Below are 20,909 nucleotides of genomic sequence, written 5' to 3'. Positions count from 1 at the left end.
TCTTGGAGATAAGGGAAATGAAATAAATATCAATAGATGCAAAAACACCCATGCAAAACGTTGCTGACCCATAAACACTACCATCTGTGAAGATTTTTCAATAGACTGTCTGCCCTTGATTGACTTTTTATGCTCCTAAGCTTTGGAATGTGCTGGAACTCAGTTACTGCAGTTTCTACCAAGGAAGCAGCTTAACTCTCTCCTGATGCTCCAGCTAGAAATCTATGGCACATCTAGAACTGTTACCAAAGAGTTCTAGTTGTACTAGAACATCTAAATCTAATGTACAAAATCCTACAGAGCTGAGAACCAACAGGTTCCAGGGAATTCACAGTGTCTAGGGACACTTAGGAAATGTTCATAGATATGTGCAAGCACATGGACAATAACGTTACTGAAAGACATGTAAAGGACAAGGGAATCATCAGAGACAGCCAAGGTGAACAAAGTCTTGTAAAACTAAGACTGCAGAGGGGACTGGGCAACAATGTGTGCTTCGTAGTAAAACATTAGTGTGCATACCCTAAATTGGGTAGAGATTATAGGATCCTGTTACCTAAAATTGTGATGAGAAAAGCTGAAATTACTTTTTCTATAAAAGCAACAATCTAAAAATATGCACTAGATTGAAATTGAAAGGACTGATTTTTCTAAAGTAGGGGAACGCATGTCAGAAAGGACTAAAAATTATAAAAACCCAGCAGAATTCACCAACTTCATAATCATTAAGTCTATTTGAATGGTATATATACTTTGCCAAACAGATATGTGTTCAACCTACTGTTTCTTCCTTAAACCTGTTTCACAGTTCTGTCCACATAAAGTCCTTTGAATTTCACTGACATGAATTTCATTTATCTGTACTTCAGCCTTGCAGAAGATTTCATAGTGAGCCTTATTCACACATTCTCTACTTCTTGTAAGCTCAGACTAAAAACACAATTAACATTTTCTTGTCTTAACTTGAACTACAATTTAAAGAGTGATCTAAGAATCTCAAGTAAAAAGAAAAAAAAAGAAAAAATTACAGAAAATACAGGTACCATGAGCATCTCAAATTAAGCAGAAAAAGAACAACCACATTTTTTTCTTTGTCTTGATGAAAGTTTTCTTTTGCTCTTTCCTCTCTGTTTGGGTTGAGCTGCAAGACAGATTATACCCACAGTGCAACTTTCAGAAATCATTAAGAAACCATTTATTTCTTCCCACAAAAGAATCTGATCTCAGCTATAACAAAAAATTCCTTGTTTCCAAGGAGCTCACATAATAGACAATAAAAACCAGTCAATGTGAAGTACTTTATAGCTCTTGAAAGACATTTCTTGACTTTCTAAGGTCTGACTGTTACAAAAACCATATTTTGCTTAGTCAATATAATTGCCATTTAACAGTGGTTATTGATTGCATTTGTTACCTGCCAGCTTTCAGGGAACAACTTTGGCCATTAACAACTGCAGGGCCAGAAATTTCTGGCCTTATATTTCTGTATTAGACCCTGGAGGCAGATTCTGACAGTCTAAAGCCACATTCTAATTTGTTTTCTTGGACCTACTTGCTGATGGCTCTGAACATCAATTCTGTCAAGCAAACCAAACTAAACTGCAACAACTGAATCACAGAATCACTGAATGCCCTGTGTTTGAAAGGACCTTTAAGATCGTCTAGTTTCAACCCTTCTGCCATGGACAAGAACACCATCCACTGGACTGGATTCCTCAGAACTCCATGCAGCCTAGTCTTGAACACTTCTAAGGATGAGACACCCACAGCTCCTCTGGACAATCTGATCCACTGCCTCACCACCCTCACAAAATAGAATTTCTTCCTAATGTCTAATTTAAACCTACTCCCCCTTGTTCTGTCACTGCACACTCTTTTGAAAAGTCCCTCTCTGTCTCGTAGGCTCCCTTCAGGTACTAGAAGGTCACTATCAGGTCACCTCAAAGCCTTCTCCTCTTCCAGCTGAACAATCCTAACTCTCTCAGCCTTTCCTCATGGGAGAGGTTCTCCATCCATCTATTCACCTTGATGTCCCTCCTCTGGACTCACTCCAACAGGTCCCTGTCCCTCATGTGCTGGGGACCCCAGGGCTGGATGCAGCTCTGCAGGTGGGTCTCACCAGAGCAGAGCAGAGGGGCAGAATCCCCTCCCTGGTCCTGCTGCCCACGCTGCTTTGGATGCAGCCCAGGACATGCTTGGTATTCCGGGCTGTGAGTGCCAATGGCTGGGTCATGTCCAGTCTCTCACCCACCAGCACTCCAAAGTCCTTCTGGGCAGGGCTGCTCTGATCTGTTCATCCCCAGCCTGTGTTAGTACTGGGGTTTGCTCTGACCCAGGGGCAGCATCTTGAACTGGGTCTTGTTAAACCTTATGGTTTAACAAGACTCCCATGGGCCCAATTCTTGATCCCGTCTAGCTCCCTCCAGATGACATCCTGTCCTTCAGGTGTGTCAACCACTTTGTGAAACTACAAAGTAACTACACATCTGTGGCTAGGACAATGCCTACACTACAAAATATTGCCTGCATATGTTTACTTCAGTGCCAAAACAGCTGCAGACATATTTTCTTATTCAATCTCATTAAGTCACTGTAGAGAGGATGTAGTTATACCTTAAAAAAAAAATAAATAAACAAACCTACTAAATCCTTTTCTAATGCTTCCTATGTCTGTTGCATCTTCATTGACACATACTCTGATACAGCTATAAAGGCAGAAGGCCACCTGCATTGCCCAGTCCTCCCCATGATATCCAGTTTTCAAACATCCACTTAAGAATGGGAACCATTAGGGACTACATTGTACAGAAGATAGGATAATTTACCTGATGTAGCAACAGATATTGTGAACAGAAGTGGTATTAGCCTAACAATGTTATTAAAAGAGAGCGAGTACCTTCTGAAACACAGGTATGGAAAAGTCAGGATTAGGCACCATGACAGAGACAGTCTGTTCTTGCTATGTCTAAAGGAAAGTGTATTCTAGACCTCAGCAGAGCATCCTTTCCTCACATGCCCTAGCAATTCCTGCTTGCTCAGTTAGTCAGAGCATGGTGTTAATGACAGCAAGGTTGTGGGGTCAATCCCCATGTGGGCCATTCACTTAAGACCTGGACTTCATGACCCTTTTGGGTCCCTTCCAACTCAGAATGTTCCATGAAATTCTGTAATTCTCTGAAATGCTGGCTAATTTCTGTTTTGACTCGCAAGTCTATATCTGACTAAGGACTTGTCCTTGTCAAGGACAAAAAGTACTTTTTGTTTTTGAGGAAACAAGTCTGGCCAAATGACAATATTACGGTGAAATAGATTAATGTGATTGTGCCACCACCAGGATGTGCTGGAGCACCCTGCACCTCACTAGAAGGCACACATCATTTCAAGGACGTATATGGCTTTCCCTGGAAAGTTTTGATGCAAAGTCTCAGGTCACTTCAAGGAAAATAATTTTAAAACACTACTCAATTAACAAATTTTGCACATCTTATTTTGAAAAGATATTACAATCATTTTGTTCTCCCCTCAAAGAAAAACAAGAAAGAACAAGCTTTGGAATCTCCAGAGTTGCCAGAAAGTGAAACAGCATCCTCCAGAGAGCTCTTAGCATATGCTTAATTTAATTAACTACCCTTCTACTCTCCTTCTGGTTCTATCAACATTTTGGATTACAAATGTTATAAAATATACAAACACAAATGGTTGGAAAAGGTATCTAAAGCCTAAATTTGAGCAAATATAATATTAGTGAGATTTAAAGGTGTCAGAAACAGAGTCACAGATTCAGCTCACTGAGGAATCTTCCTCATACCATGACAACTTCACACTTACTTCATACATGTCAGTTCTGGAAAGACTTGTGTTATCTCATGGGGATGTAACCCCAAAGTATTTCTAATATATACATTACCTCCAAATCTATAATGTTTAGCAGTGAACAATGTTATCACTTATACCATCTTAATCATCCATCTTCTATACGAAAATAAAAACTTTTCAATATTTTTTTTACTTGCCTCATAGAATTGTATCACAGGAATCTGAAAGTCTCCTATCACTTGAAGTGAAAAAAAGTTATTTCTAAAGGATCTAGAGTACAGTAGTTGGATAGTGGTGGTTTAGGGAATCTTATTTAGAAATTATGGATGGTGTAAAAAGAGTCCAAGGGAAATAACTTCTTGCTGACATGGCTATTTATACTGAGCTAAATTCAGAATTATGAAGATTCATAACAGACTCTCTTCCTCTGATCCATTTAGTATATATACATACATACATGTACATTTATGTGTGTATGTATGTTGATGTATGCATATATCAAAGACTTTATCTCCTGGTATTCACAGAAAATATTCTTTAGGTATTTCATCACACAGTTTGGTTAAGTCCTAAGCTTCAGAAATAGTAAATTCAAATGTATTCTTAGCAATTTTTTTTTCAGTCTAAAGAGCCACCTGAGCTGAATCACCAGACTGGAAAGCCCAAAGCTTGTTCCAATGCTATGGGCTCAGGATGACACTGCTTCTCATAAAGTCAATGACACATTACATTTCCCTTAAGTTAATGCAGAAAAAAAAAATTTTTAGGGTTACACAGTTCATCAGTCTTTACATTAACAGCAAAGCAAAACCATACATTATAGATTTTACCTGATTTGGGAGGTTTTGTTTGTTTGTTTTCTTGTTTTGTTTTTTTTTTAAGCATGCTTCTCACAAGAAATTGTGCAACATAAAAGATACAATCAAGCTTCTCTAACAAAGAAAATGTCATTACACAGAAAAACTACAAATACCTCTTCCAAAGTTGTGTCAGAAATGCCGTAGCCAGTCACATGTAGATGCTGAAGGCTTTGATCTAAAGCTTGGAAAAGACCTTTAAAAGAGGTCTTATCTGCCCTTTCTGGGATCACATAGGTCAGCTCAGTTCCACTGTTATCTTTCAAGAAGGCTTCTGGAATATGGGTCTGTACCAGAGAAGTGACCTGAACAATATGCTTAGGGTCCTGGATTTCAAACACAGAGGGCTATAAGGAAAGAAAGATAATCATGCAGAAAAAATTAAATATTTTCAGAAGTATTGGTCTTAATATTAGAATTCATGCAGGAAAAATTCCGCTGATGAAATTGCATTACAGCTGGGTTACAGAGACTACCTCCCAGAAATAAAGGACAGTGAGACAAGCCTATTTTCAGCTAAATACTTATACTCACCATTTTCAAAGATGCCATTGTGTTCATCTAAATAGCAATAATAATACCATCCACCCAAAACAACCAAGGAAGTCAATAAAAACATGCTTTGCTCATTCTTTAATAATCGTATTACTAAACATATTACTTCCTGGCAGGGACATACTTCTCCCTTAAAATGTACTTGGCAGGCACTCTGCAGTACAGTACATTTTAAACTTACCTTTTTTATGAGTGTTAGACTGTGTCCCTGGCCATATGTCTCCCTCAGATAAGAGGGAGAACCACAGCACCTCAGCTGGCCACGCTGCAGGATGGCAATGTGATCACTGAGCACCTCGGCCTCATCAAGATGGTGAGTGGTAAAGATCAGAGTGCAACCTGCATGACAAAGACTGGAACATGTCTACAAAACCTGGTTTCTAGAGAAACCCCTCACAAGGGTCCTTTAGCCCTAGGGAAACATATTTTCAGGATGCTTCAAAGTCTTAAATAGAGGACATAAACAAAATATGCTGTCAGAACTAGAAATTTAGTTAGATTCAGTTCTAAACTTACTTTGCCTGGTTTTATACATAGCAAACAGTATTAAGGCTTGAGAACCTCAAGCTGTTTTAACAGCTTAAGAAATTCCTTAAAATAGCATAACCACAGTGTCTCTTTCAAGGGATCACTCAATGTGAGTTATTACAGCTAATTGAGTGCTCACTAGCTGAAGAGTTTTCTTCCAACAATCAATTTTAGAATTAGTGCAGCAGACTGACCGATGAACATATTTTAATTAGCAGTATATAAACATCTATATACAGGTATATGCAAAATAGGAAATGGAAACCAGAAAGTAATTTTGAGAAGCTGAAGAAAGGGTAGAAACTTCAGGACAGGATTTAGGACTAAGCTCAGTCTTTTTTAAGATTAGGTGTCTTTCTGTGCAATAGCAGATAATTCTTGTAATACCATTTGACTTGCCTTAAACTTACCAAGATTAACCTAATGTTTCCTCAGAAATTAATGTATTTAGCTTCTGATAATATTTAGACTACATTTTGACTATCCGGTTTAAATTTATTGAAAAAAAAAATCAGAAAAGAAAATAAGAAGCAAATGATGCACATAAACTTTGTACCAGCTTTGTACTTCAGAAGAACATCCCAGATACTACGGCGAGAACATGGATCTACTCCACTGGTGGGCTCGTCCAGAACAACTGTCTTTGAGTTTCCAATAAAGGAGATGGCAATTGACAACCTCCTCTTCATTCCCCCAGAAAGGGCTCCAACAGGTTTGTACTGATGTTGTGATAAATCCACATCTTCCAGAGCTCTGAAATGGGAATACAGAAACAGGACCAATTTTGACAGTGCTTTTCTAGTCACATTCTATCCACTCAGAGAAAAAGTATTGAAAATTCACTGTAAATGGAAAGCAATAAAATCACTATCTCTGTCTGATTATATATTTTGACATCAAAAACAAATAGGAACAAAAAACCTCTACCTACAAAGCATAAATGCTTATCATCCTCAGATGCATAGATTTTAAATAATATTGTAAAGGCAAAGTTTAAACTAAAGATAATAATATTAATACTAGTTTGTCCAACAACTTCAGCAAACTACAGATTATAGCCCCTTTAAATAGTGATAAAGGCTGCTAATTTTGTGAAATAAACTGATTAGAGATCCCTGGGTAGAATAATACTAACTAATCAAATTTAATCTAATTCCTATGTTAAGGACAGGGAGATATCTTACAGATGTTTCCAATTCAGCCATTGCAAGATGCTGGTCTTGTCTCTGAACATGGTATGGAAACATGATTAATCAAGGCAACACTATAAGACCTTTGACTCATTTTTCATCATACTGAGCATACAGTCACTGACCTAAGAGCTTTCAGCTCCTATCAGCTTGGCAAGCTGATAGAAGGCTCAACGGTCCTAAGCTAAACTCCTGAATCATTTCAGTGAATATGCAGTCTGTAAGCAATGTCATTTACCCTGAGAGAATTTCTAATTTTTAAGAAAACACATTTCAATAGCTGTTCTATAGATATATAGTGAGAAAAATTATTCTTAATCTCTTTAGAAGTCCACTTTTTTAGTTAAAAAGCTTTTGCTTCATTCGTTTGTTGCTTTTCTAATTTCTCTGAAGTCTTTTAAAGCATTTGTTGCCTTTAAAAATAATTTTTCTTAGTAGCAAGGCCTGCAGAGTTCCGAGTGTTCTTATGTGCCATTAGTATGACAGACTGCTGCTGGAATTACAATTCAGCAGTCTAAGTACATTAAGATAAAGAATATTATTTTGCCTCCATTTTAATCCATTTATAAAGTTTGTTTTGTCTCTGTAGTTATAGAGAACTCCTTCTGTTGTTTCTGGAGAGAGCAGGGTGTCCACACCTGAGTTTGTTCAGATCCAAATTTAAAAGTTACAGGCTTTTATGATTGCTACCAAAAAGTAAAGCCACTTTGCCGGAAGTGCCTCTGCATATGCCTGATTGTACACTTAAGGAAGGGTCCCATCAACCTGACATTTGTTTCCATTGAAGCATGGAAATGCCTAGCCCTTCACATAGTCTAGCATGAATAAGAAGGTAAACACAAACTATTTACACTGCCACACTGTTTGAAAATATATTTTATTTCTGAAGTAGAATAAATGCAGTTTGCTATTGATGAACCAGATCTCAGCTTGTACAGTTCACTAGTTAGTTTAATATATACTAGGAAAAATTAAGATCTAGTCCTGTATTGAAGACGTATCAGCACAAAAATACTAGCAAATGTTTTTCACCTGACAAGTGGCAAATCCTCTGAGTTCATGTCAGAGCTCTGACTTATTTTTGCTATAGTATTTTTCATTTTTAAACCTCATCATTTATTAAAAATATTTCAAGGCTGGATTTGGCAAAGGAAAATTAGGTTGCTTATTTTAAAATATTGTAGTAATCACTGCCTTTACCTGGATTTTCTGGTTTTCTAACCTTCCTTCTCCTGCAGGTGAAGGAATACAGGATAATAAATATATAAAGTCATTTTGTTGGTTTATTTAAAAACTTGGGGCAAGCATAGCAGTTTTCTTTCTATCTGCTTCTCCATCAAGAATAGAGGCAAGGCAGACAGCATGAGATGGAACCCTTGCAACTTTTACTAGGCTAACCACCTCCATGCCAGTGAAAACATCATTATTTGATGGTTCTTCATACCAGGTTTTTAAACATTGACAGTTCCCTCTACTAATATATTCAAGTAATAGTTAGACAGTAGGAAATTTATTTTCAAATCATGATTTCAGAGCATGAAATGTGACAAAAACTCACAAAACCCTGGAGTTTCCATTGTTTTCCGCTGGCAAGTTTCGCATTTTCTCTTTTTATTTGGGCAGCTTGCAACAGTCATTACCAATTTACTTGACAGATTTCCAGAAAAGGAAGGAAAACTCACCCACTGACTTGCTCATCCAACTGTTCTTTTGTCCACCCTGGTGCCTTCACTGACCCATAAAGCAGGAGATGCTCTCGCACTGTCAGTGTGTTGAACAGGACGTCGTACTGGGGACAAACACCCAGCTCTGTCCTGATGGCAGCCAGCTCAGTCCGTATGTCCTTCCCATCCACAATAATGGTGCCAGAGCTCGGTGGATACAGGCCAGTCAACAGGGATCTGACATAAGAAAAGAAAAAAATAATTTAGCAAGATAACGTGCAATTAGCTCATCCTTAGATATCCTGAGGCATTTTTAACATCCTTAGAGTAACACCAATTCAGTCAAGTATAGTTATAGAGACATCACAAATGTTTTGGGTTTGGGCTTAGCTGCTTTTTGGTTTTGGTGGATTTTTGGGTTTGGGATCTTTTTGTTAGTTTGTTTGTTGGTGGGTTTTTTGTCTTGTTTTTTGAACATGATCTCAAGAGTTCTTAATTTCCTTTTATCCAGAGAAAGATTTTCTTTTTTCCCAACCAAATCTAACAGGTGGTTGTTTCCTTCTCCACATGGGTATTTTGTGAGGAGCATTTTCCAGTTAGGTCCCATCCTGTGTCACTGGCTTGATGAAAGCTGATTATAGCTAACAGAAAGGTAGAAACAAACTTCTTAATTGTGACTTTTTTAAGGTCATTTTTCATTTTATTACTTTCATTTTTGGTCAACTGCCAAGAAAGAAGTCCCCTGCAATTTCTAGGGACAAAAACACCATACAATTCCAAAAAAGAACACTCCATCAAGATGTGTTCAACTCTTCAACCAGACATGCCCAGGTGCTACTTAAGCTGTTCCTGGGATATCACATCATGGTTCTAGTGACACAAAGGACTCAATTCTCTACTCATTACATTCCTTTTTTCATAGATATACAGCCTTCACTTTCCATGTGCTTTGAGGAGTTTATTCAATATTTATTTGGGGGAGAAAAAAAAGCATAGCAAACAGTTCACAAAATTTTAAACTGAAAAAGCATAGCAGAGATCAGAGGGGACAGTAATAGCATCAAATTCAGGCTTACATTACTGTTGTCTTTCCAGCTCCATTAGGTCCCAGGAGTGCTGTTATCTGACCCTTATGGAAAGTGAGGTTGAGATCTTTAACTGCAGCCTTCTGACCATCCACGTGCTCTTTGGTGAGGGACAGCAGCACGACACCAACGGTGGTGGCTCCTTCAGTGCAAGGGACTTTCCAGCCCTGAGGTGCTGGGTCTGTGTGGGGAAGAGTAGCAGAATGAGCAGGCTGCTGAATCTAAACCTGCACTTGTGCATAAAAGGAATAACAAAATCACGTAATTTCTGCTACCATTTACCAAGGCATAGAACAGACGTTCAAATTGACTGAACTGACACAAACTACACTGAAATTAAAGATACCATGCCAATCAATATTTGCTAAGAATTTGGCCCATTTGTTACACCAAATTATGTGCATATCTACATGTGTCTTGATAAAGTCATAAAATAGTTGCTATATCTTATTTATAATAAAAAAAATACTTATAATAACATTACTTGAATTTTTTTATGCCCACAAGCATTAGAATATTCTAACTGTGTAAGCTACTTCATATATGTCATCCAGTTTCAGGCACACAATATTGACATAACATTCATAGGCGCAGGATGTTAATCTTCTCAATTCCCCTCAGTCAACTAAGCAAAGCAGATCTCTGAAACTATTCAGAGCAGCAGCCTAGCCCTAGCATAATTCAAGGTGCTCAAGGCAAGCAGATATCCAACAGTCTTCTTGCTGTGAGGCAACATCCTTAGGAAACTGAGATGCCATAAGACACCAATGAAGTTGCCTTCCTTTCCATGTCAGGTTTGCACTACTTTCCAAACATGAGCACAATCAACCAGCAGGCCCTTTACATTATTCATGTTTAATATTGTATTGACTCATTACTACTTAGAGATCTGGCATTGAGTTGGTTTATTTTATTTTTAAGCAAAGGCAAGCCAGATTGGAATGTTAGTCCAAAGAAACAAACTGTTATACCTGAGAATTATAAGAGAGAATTATTCTTATGCATATACATACACATAAGATATTTACGGTTTATAGTTATATTCTTTGCACTACTTTTACATAAATAAAATGCAAATATTATAAGAACAGAGAACTATCCTCTACATAAAAAATCTTAAATCATATAAATCAAATTATAAATAAAAAAATACATTATTATTTCAATGATTGGTTTGTTTACACTGTGAATGAAGAAGCTGTTTTGCTGCTTTCACACTCAGTTTTAAGCTTCTGGCAAAAATTAGTTCTAAACTTGAGGTCACTTGCTAGCAAGGTACTACCAGCAGTTGTGGCACTACTGAGATCTCCCACCCATGCACCTCACTTCTAGGAACCTTTCTGCTGTTTCCTAAATTTCCTAATTTAGTATATCCTTTAAATTAACAAAAAAGCATTTAAGTGCAGAGGGGCCTCAGACGATGTAGCTCAAGAAAGACTCAAGAGGGAGAACTCCAAGTTACTTGCCAGCACTAAACTGCTTGCCCTGGGACTCCTCCAAAGGGAGCTCCAAGTGGATACACAGCACCCTGGTCACTGCCTGCCCTGCTGCAGTTGTAGTTCCAGCTGCTAGGACCTACACTCCCAGCTCCTCCCTCACACACCTCTGATTTCCTAAATGTTCTCCGTGCCCCTGCAACCAGCCCTTGCCTGGGCTGTATGGGACAAGTGAAGAAATTGCCTGGAAGCAAGTCACTTTGCTCTTCCTAGAAAATGCTTCGTGGCTGCATTTATTCCATTGTCAGTACAATGGCACGCAATTCTTTTAAAGGACAGCAAGCTCCTTTGCTGCAGACAGTTGTTACCGTTCACACACAATTTGTTATCAACCGCATGACATGAGGAAATCACTTAAATAACGAGCCAGAATCCACACTAAAACTGGTCAGGCAGAGAAGTTTAAGTCTTTGTTTTCTGCACATTATGTGGTGAACCCAGGCAACACTGGAAATCTTCATTTTATGTAAGGACCAAACACAATTGTCTTGACAAAATAGTTGTTCCAAATTGCATAAATTCAGACAAAACTCATACAAATTGTTCTTCTACAAGTGTTTAAAATGAACCTCAAGACATTTTGAAGTCTTCTCCAATCTAGGAGACAGCTGTATGTAAAACTGCTGAGTTGTTCGGCTTCTTCACCTCTGCTACAGACAACTGGATCATTTCTAAGATATTCTAGCTCCCAAAATAAGCACAACAATCCATCATGTTGTTCTAAGGCCCAAGATGGAATACAGGTGAGAGTGACTTACTTTATCATTTCCAAAACCTAAACTAAATGTGGGAACATCCTTAAAGCAACTGGAGAGGGGGAAAAAGGTAAAAAAATCTGAATTAATTGTAAGCAAGTGAACATACATAGAAGAGCAGTGAAATTATCTGGAGGCTAATAAAAAATTAGTTTCAATAACAGCTTTCTAGACAAATGGCTAAGAAGCAGAGACAGAAAGAACAGTGATTATAGAAGAGGGAAATTAGAAACAGAAGAGAAAGAAGTGAACAAAGTTAGTTTTTCCACTGAAACAAAAAGCAAATTTTAAAAAAGTTAATAAAGCCCAACACGTTTGGGATTCATTAAGAGTATGAAAGGGTTCAGTGGCTTCCAAAAGATCCAAACAATGCAAAGTGGCAATAGACTGGGACAGGATGAACCCAAGAGATGCTTATTTTACATATTTCTAAGAATTTTCTTAAATATTTCTGTACAATAGTTTTCACAGAATTAATCAATCATTACAGAGGGTAGCAAAATGAAACAGTAACTATACAATATTCATAGTATATACTACATAATGAAAGAGAGAAGGGATAAGATCTAAACATATAATACAGGACCAAGCAACGAGAGAAAGCAGATTGACTATGACTAGTACACCATTCAGAAAAAAAAGCCATTGTTCAAATTCTATTACTACAAACCTTTTTCTTGAAAGTTTTCATTGAAGAAAAACATATTAGAATTCAGATAATGTCTCTTGCTTCTCTCTGTACCACACAGGTTCTTCCAGTAGGAAACAGTAAATGGAAAGTACCACTGGTTCTTCAATCCAAATTTTCCTATGTTAGAATTATGATACAAACTGTTGAAAAATTTATAGCCATTTTGCATCTGTTTGTAGACTAAAAATGTCCTATTATTGCTTACAATGAGTTGGTTAGATCATTTAATTAGCCTAAATACTTTTCTTTACTTAAAAATTTTAATAAAATACAAGAAAAAAGTTATTTGGTCATAAAACCAGGCCCTTCCATAAAATAATCAAGCCTCAGTGATGCTTTACTCTGTCTCCAAATCAGCTTCAAAGTGTAACAGAATCATAGACCTTACATAATCTTGTAACCCATAGGGAAGAAAATGCACCAAATATCCTGCCAAGAGAAAGAGTCTATTTTATTTTATTATAAAAGTAGTCCATTGCACCAGTTCTTCCTTTTATATCTGCAAAATGCAAAAACATCAGCCACCAAAAGAAACACTTATTATGGCACAAACAAAAAGGGCAAAAACACAGTCCTGTATACAAACTAATCTTTGGCAGTGCCTGATCTTTTCAGGCATTACTTTCCCGTCACACATTACGCAATCTCTCTATTTGGAGTGCCATTATGTTGACCCTGAAGGGCAAGTGTCAATTGAAGATAAAGTTTTTTAAATTCAATTGCATATTCCACCCACCCCTATCTTTCAAGGCAAAATTAATTTTAATTTAATAAACAAAGAAATACAAAGTAGCCAGAAGAAAAAGTGACATATGCAAATCAGAGGAAAGGTAAATCATCAGAGGAAAGGTAAAACATACAGCGAGGCATGAAGCCATGATTAAAAATACTTCAACCAACTCAATAAGACTTCTAAACTTTGTTCATAAAAAAATTTAAACACACCACTACTTTCTGAAAATATACTTGAAAATCAATTTGTTTTCTCTATACACTGGACTGTGGACTAATTGGGAACAAGGTAAAGTTACTGTGCTGTCTGAAGTTTTTTTATCTAAAAACATGCTGTTGTTCATGGGTTTCAGCCCAGGTACTGAGAGGAGATTCACCATTTTTCCAGGAAGTTCTTCTTCTAGACTAAGCTCTCTTAGACTGAAGATCCAATAAATTCCTAATTCTATCAAATATTTGGCATGCCCATCAGCAAACAAAAGATATTGCATGCTTGGCTACAAATTCTAATCCATGTGTTAGCGCTAGTCAGTATTTATGCATTTTGGAAGATGTTGTTTCCCAGTCCCTAAAGAAAGTCAGACTGTTTTGCACAACAGAACCATAACTTAGAGAAATGCACATTTTTGTCTTATTTGCATAAAACCAAGAAAGACAATGCCACGATAAGTGTTTCCTATGGTGACTGAATGTTTACATTGTGAAAATATTAATGGATGAATAATATTAAATAACTTCTTCAAAAACGTGAAATAAGAACAAGCCCATGATCTTACCAGGAATAATATTGCTGAAATACCAGCCACCTAAAAAATATAAAATGGAGTCAAAGAACATCATCCAGCACATCCATCCAAAGGTCATGTATCCTCCTTGTGCCGTTGACTGGTGCACATTATCCCACTGAATTCCTGGTAGTAATAATAATGATTTTTTAAAGGTCAAAGCTAGATCAGCGCAGAATTAAAGATCACAAACACGTCAATACCATTCACTTCTGGGCATTTAAGCACTGGCACAAGACAAACCATAGTTAATAACAGTAATCCTAATGAACAGAAAAAAATTTCTTTGCCTCTACAAGCTTGTGTTTAGAACAGCAGGTGATGCTGCTGGGAAAATGTAGAGAAGATGATGTAGAAAGGGTTGTTTATGAAGTTTTAGCTGGCCCTTAATTTGGTAAAAGGAAAAGAACTACAATACTGAAAAAATTAATCAGGCTTTAAGCCACTCTGCTAATATAAAGAAAAGGATTACACAAAGTTTAATATCATTTCTATAATGCTAAATCTGAAGATTTAAGTCTGTGAATTCTAACTAAGAAGCATTGGGTACATTGACTGTATTTAAACATAAACATGAATGAACTCACTGAATAATTGCTTCATGAAAATATTACATTGGAGAAGACATGAAAGGAAAAAAGAAGGTACAAACACTAGTGCTACAGAAAGCTACCATACTGCTAAATGGAAAATTAACAAAGTTGTAAATTTATAAAAAAATTGTATTTTTTAAACTGAAAATGCCACTTTGTTTGTAGTAGAGTGGATCATGATATTGCTTCTACAATTCTTTTTCCAAAATTGTCAAGGTAAGTAGTTTCTCCCTAAACACATTTTGCTCTTCCGTCAGTAAAGATGAGTCATTTTGATGAAGTGTCTGGAGAGAAATTTAAGAAATATATTCTGCAATTGTCTCTTCCACTCTTACAAATTGTTGTCTCATTATGACAATTTTTCAATAGTTTGAAACATCCACTGTCATGAATATTGTTCTTGCCATAATAGTAAAAAAAAAGGATTATATTAATATACCTGAACATGATCCAGCTTATTAATTTATTAGAGATTTTTTCAGAACAGATTGAAAAACATTTGCAACTGTAGTTTTTGAAATAATCATTACAATGCTTTTCTCCCACCCAAAGACCTTACCTATTTCTTGGCCCTCAAAATATGTAATGAAAAATATTCCTTGCCCAAAGGCAGTTGTGGAAAGAAGACACTACAACATCAGAGGAGAAAGAGTATGTGAACATCAAATAAAAACATGCTGTTAACAAGTTCCATGAAATAAAATATATTGTGATACTAAAATCAAAACCTAACTAAATAGACCTTTTATTCCCTCCACATAGGATAATGGATGCTATTTCATTTTACGTTTTAATATTATGGACTCCCCCACAAACCTTAGTAGTATTTGTTCTAACAGAGCTCCGCTGACCTAGTTATTAATACTGGAAAGTGTTATTTTATCTGACCAACTGACACCAAAAAAATTAGCTGAAAAAAAAAAAATTTAATAGTGTATGAATTATTCCACCGGCCTAATTTAGTGAGTTATTTTGAAATAGTAAATCCATAATGTGCGAAATATGGTTTCTTTATATGATGGTGATACTTGATGTCACATTCAGGGATATAGAATTTTAGGACAGTACAAAGACATAAAACAGGCTATGGAATACATAGAACAGGAAAGGACCTGAATGAAGCTACACCAAAGAAACACCGATACCTCAGATTATATGGTTGGACAAATTTCTGATCTATTCTCCAATTATATTAACATAAAATCAATCACTAGTTTTTTTCCAAACAAATAATGACTTTGAGGAATGGCATGTCATCAGCTGATCTTGAAAATACACCAATGTTGTAAATATTTTGAGGTCAAGACACTAAGACAACTCATGAGTATGAGGAATGCAACTTCCTGATATTTTCTGTAGATTTAAAAAATTGTCCTGGCACATTACTTTTCATTCCTTTTTACCTTCTAAATATTTTCTCAGTTGGAGATTTATTAGTGTGATTTATTTCCAATATCACAAAAGCAAACAGAAACATGGGAACAAATAAATACATTATGGTCTGAAGTTTTGAAACTATAGAAATTCACATCACAGTTGGAGGAGAAAAATTAGAAAAGAAGAAATATTTACCATTATAATCTGGTTGGTGAAACTCAGCTGGTTCTGCAAGACCAACAAAACTATGTAGGGTAAAAAGCTGATCATATAGACAAGGCTGGCACACAGAGCTGCTGTATCAGCGCTGCTGAAAAACGCTCCCAAAAAATAGCTTAACATGATGACTGCAACTCCAAATTCCAGGAGGAAAAGGAAGATAAGGAAGCCATTGCTATAAGCAAAGATACCACTTGCTTTTAAAATGATGGCCAGAGCACAGCTGCTAACTGTGAGCACAATGACATTCTCCAAAAACCAAGCCAAGAAATGAATGGCTGGATACACACCCATTGTCCTCATATACTGCAAGACAACAGAGCAGAGAGTTAAAGTCAGGAAGCAAACTTTCTTTTCCTTTTTCCTTTTTAAACAAAACATTTTGTCGCTGAGACACTACCAGCTTCCCAAAGGATGTCATCTTCCCCTTAAATTTCTCGTTTCTTTGCCCTTGTCCTGTGCTCTCTCCTGGATCAGACATGTTATTGAGCAGGGAAGTCTCTGAGATCATCACACATGAGCACAAGCAATCACCATGCTCAGCAACACTCTCTTTTGCATAGGGTTTCAAAAACAGATGTCAGATTACTGGTTCTTTCAGCTAGGATTTTACCTTTTTATATGCTAAAAAGTACTGAGAATATCCACAGCAATATATCTACAAATATTCTTTTCTTGACCTGTTGCTCTTCTGAAAGAGGCATACAGTTCATAAATTTATACATTACCAGGCAAATAATAATTTAGTCAGGAATGAAGTACATCCCTCTTTTTCTAAAAATATGCTTTTGGATACAAGCTAATAAAACCTTTGAAACACTTCTCATAAGATCATCAAAATTAGGTTGATTTAATATCTGGGAGCATTAAAAAAGTTTACCTTACAACAGAAAGATTAGAGAAATTAGATAATTCCTTAATAATTTCCCAAATGAAAAATTTTACTCAATCAGTAATTGTGCTGATACAGTGAAATCAGAGTAATTCTTTAAAGAGTTTATTTATCCCAATAGAAAATGGATCACAAAGACACTGGCCTTCCAAATGCTTAGCACCTGTGAAGACTAGCTGTTGATAGAAGCAAATAATTGCCTCTTTTTTTTGGTATGCAGTTTCCCTTTTATTTCTGGTAATGACACACTTCATAACAAATTCTTAACTTATTTTAGGTAGTTTTATCATTAGACTACACAGAACAAAATATGAAAAAGAATCCAAATCAAATCATTCTAATCACAAATACACTTTCCAGCTTCAGCCTTCCCAAATACACTTTCCAGCTTCAACTTTTGCTTGTTGCTTTTTGTCTCATGGACAATATTTGCATTCTGATGCTCAAATAATGTTTTGAAACTGAGTTGGCAGCTAGAACTAGAGCCTACTGCCCAGAGGAAACAAGTGAAAACAAAGCCATCTGGATTATGAGTACTTAAAAGTACCTCACAACTTCGGTATTTCAGTACACCTAAATCATTAAATTCTTTTCAGAGGTTAATCTGGCTCTTACCTCTTCAAGATGAATTTCTCTTTCATAAACCAGCTTGCGAACCATACCAGCAACTGAAACCATCCATGTTAACATCATCATAAGTGGGAAAAAAAAACCTATGTTGTTCAAGAATCTATGAAAGAAAAATATGAAGAGTTTTCAGCCCACAAACGTAAACTATTTTCTAGTAGAATGTTAATAGGTTAATACTGGAACTGTTCTCAGAATAAGATCTGACATGAACAATAAGATTTATTCCTGATCTGGTTAGAATTACTTATTTTTTATGTAACAAGCTAAATGTACGTACTGGTACAATATTATAATAATAATGATATATATTGTAGTATTTTAAACAACACAGCTGATATAATTACTCTTTAGGGCTCCATTCAAAGTAAAACAAAAGTCACATTTGTGTCAATGGAAAAGTAGTATATTTGGACAACAATGAATAACATGACCCAGTGAATTTTCACTCCACTTTAACAAATTTGATACCACTGACTAATTTTAAAATCTCATAGTTGGGATGTTTTGACGGTTTTACAGAGAACAACCCTACACTTTTGCTTCATCAACTTCACCCTTCAAGGGGACCAATTTACAGTTTGTGTACAAGACATCTAAGGATTTAAAAGGGATCTCTTATAATAATTTAAGCTAATTTCACCCTATGTTGACGCAGCCACTCTCCAGAACACTACTCCACACTATGGCTGCAAACTTTTTGTAAGGGGTTTTTTGCTAGACAAATGTTGTACAACATGTCGTGTCAAACACAGCTGTTGGGCAATATTCGCTATGCTATAATACTCTGGTATTGGATGCACTTGTTCAAAACTCTGCAGAGATATACATTCACCCACTGAAAAGTGGGAACCTAGTAGGATCCCAAGTTCTCTAGAACTAATCTAACAAGGATAATACATCTAATTAAAAAACTGAAATTTTACTTACAGATCACTGGTATGGCAAGGGTAAGGCATGGCTTGCACCTGAATTGCAGTCTCTGAGATGTCTGTCCCAGTCTGTGCTGAAATAATTGCCCTTTCAATCATATCTTGAAGAGGAATAAAGACATGGTTGTATTTAAACCCATCAGCTGGCAACTTGTGGGGATGGGATTTCCATGTTGGATTTTTAATCAAATCTGTTCTCATGCTGTAGAGAACACTGGTTCTAATTGTATATGAAATGTGTCTTGGAAGGAGGTTGCTAGAATCTTGTTTCTTGTCCTCTGGTGTACTGAAGATGATACCTGACACAAGAAGAAAGGAAGCTTCATAACTAAGCTTATATAATTTATGCTATTTCCATAGCTAACTCATGGCTAATTACCATGTGATATAGAATGCATTAATCTGTCAGGGCAGGCCTCCAGACTTTCTTGATTCCAAGCCAAAAAATGGCAGGTTTCAGAGACACATTTTTCACGTTCATGAATATGAAATGTAAAAGATGATTCACATGATAAATGAGTTCGTAAAAATAATTTTTGTCTGAGGTGATTTGTCTTTTTTTGAGCTGCATCCTTTACTTTTTGCATCCACATTTAGCCCTTTTTAGGGTACTGACATCAGTTCCACAGTAAAAGCAGCAGCCATAAAATTTGTGCATCAAAGCATCAACAGCTTTCATAAGTAGATGACAAAGTAAACAGCACTAACCCACTAAAATTTATTCTGATATTAATCTTCAAGTCAATTGCAGAAGTTTAACACAGTAGAATTTGCATGCTTGTTTTCTCTAGCTCTGTGTAAAGGAAAAGAAACCCCAACCAAACAGATGAAAGCTTAATATGGAGCTGTAAAGATGAAGCCAAATAGATGAAACTGCTTGTGTTCTCTTTTGTGTGATCCAGAATTTTTAGGAGTTCCAGATAAATACTAAATATCTCCCTTTTCTTCCTTGGGAAAAGAGAGAGATAGCTTACCTACCATCTGGTTGTCTGAAAGATAATAAAATACAGAATACTTTACTGCAAACCAGATTTCTTTCAACCAGCCAATCTCATTTTTCCATTTAAACAAACAGTTGATTTTCTAAGACATTCCATGAAGTTATGGTGTTTCTGAAGACCACAGAAAAAAGAAAGGAAAATTCTATTCCAGTTTAACATCTTTCTATGGAAAGGAATGTATGCCTACATCAGAGCATGTAACATTGTCATGTTGGACACATTACGCTCCTTAGAACGCCATCTTCTTGATCTCTAATAATGTGAGGAGAAAATAAGGCCAGAGTACTGGAAAATACTAGCACAAAATCTCTTGGCTTATATTAGCATATGACCCTTCCCTAGGTAAGTGGAAGAAAAATGAAACTATAATTTGATCATTCAGTTTTCTGAGGGCCAAGACTTATCTGTCCATTTCTTTCCTTAAAGACACAAACAGATTGCCTTCTCCAAAGTACTCCTGAGCAATTTTCCTTGTCTCAAGGTACAGCCTGTTTGTTTCATATTGACAGAGGATGGCAATTGCCAGGGTACTGTGCAGATCACAAAACAAGCATGAGATTCCAGACAGAACAGTTTCCTTCTTTACAAGTTCTATCTCACATCTTCTGTTATACACTTACAGGCATAAGGGGGACAAAAAAAACCCTAAAAAGATGGAGGGGAAATGTTGTGGAGCAGTTTTTATAGACTTAAGGAGACTTCTCTTTTGGGAAACACTACATGCAATCTACTGCATTTTCTGCAAGACAAGTGTGTATGTTAGGAGAAAATGTTCTTGCCTTTTAAAATCTTTTGTTAAATTAATTGATTCTCAGCAATAAGCATATAATGCAGGAAAAAGAGAAAAAGTGTAATCCCAAGGAAGAAAAGAAATTCCTTAAGAACTTATTTACTCTGAATAACCAAGCTAATTTCTCTGAGGGGTTGGTTTAAGAGTAAATCCTATCAAATCCTCTTTCTTTCTTCCTTTTTGTAAAGTCAAGACTACAAAAAATAAATTTTGAAAGGATATAAACTAGGTGACCTTGTCATCTTGTTAAGTTTCCTCAGTGTTCCACATTTTTTTACCTTTTTCTTCTTTAAATATTTATGACCATTCTTTTAAACATTTTGA

At 36.3% G+C, this 20,909-nt stretch overlaps 1 protein-coding gene across 1 annotated transcript in view; it reads right to left on the bottom strand.

The window, feature by feature from the left end:
- ABCA13 (ATP binding cassette subfamily A member 13) overlaps positions 1-20,909 on the bottom strand; it is a 168,221-nt gene that overhangs the window by 87,066 nt on the left and 60,246 nt on the right. Inside the window, exons 24-34 of the mRNA XM_059852346.1 lie at positions 18,793-19,093; positions 17,851-17,965; positions 16,320-16,649; positions 15,307-15,376; positions 14,146-14,280; positions 12,617-12,754; positions 9,687-9,876; positions 8,629-8,847; positions 6,313-6,509; positions 5,410-5,567; positions 4,790-5,020 (exon numbers count right to left, since the gene is read on the bottom strand). Coding sequence (XP_059708329.1) covers positions 4,790-5,020; positions 5,410-5,567; positions 6,313-6,509; positions 8,629-8,847; positions 9,687-9,876; positions 12,617-12,754; positions 14,146-14,280; positions 15,307-15,376; positions 16,320-16,649; positions 17,851-17,965; positions 18,793-19,093 — 2,084 coding nt within the window. The remainder of the gene's footprint in view (positions 1-4,789; positions 5,021-5,409; positions 5,568-6,312; positions 6,510-8,628; positions 8,848-9,686; positions 9,877-12,616; positions 12,755-14,145; positions 14,281-15,306; positions 15,377-16,319; positions 16,650-17,850; positions 17,966-18,792; positions 19,094-20,909) is intronic.

This window comes from Haemorhous mexicanus, chromosome 1 (genome assembly GCF_027477595.1).
Source record: "Haemorhous mexicanus isolate bHaeMex1 chromosome 1, bHaeMex1.pri, whole genome shotgun sequence".
NCBI lineage: Eukaryota > Metazoa > Chordata > Aves > Passeriformes > Fringillidae > Haemorhous > Haemorhous mexicanus.
Note: the sequence above shows the minus strand (reverse complement) of the source record. Positions and strands in the feature narration are given on the sequence as shown.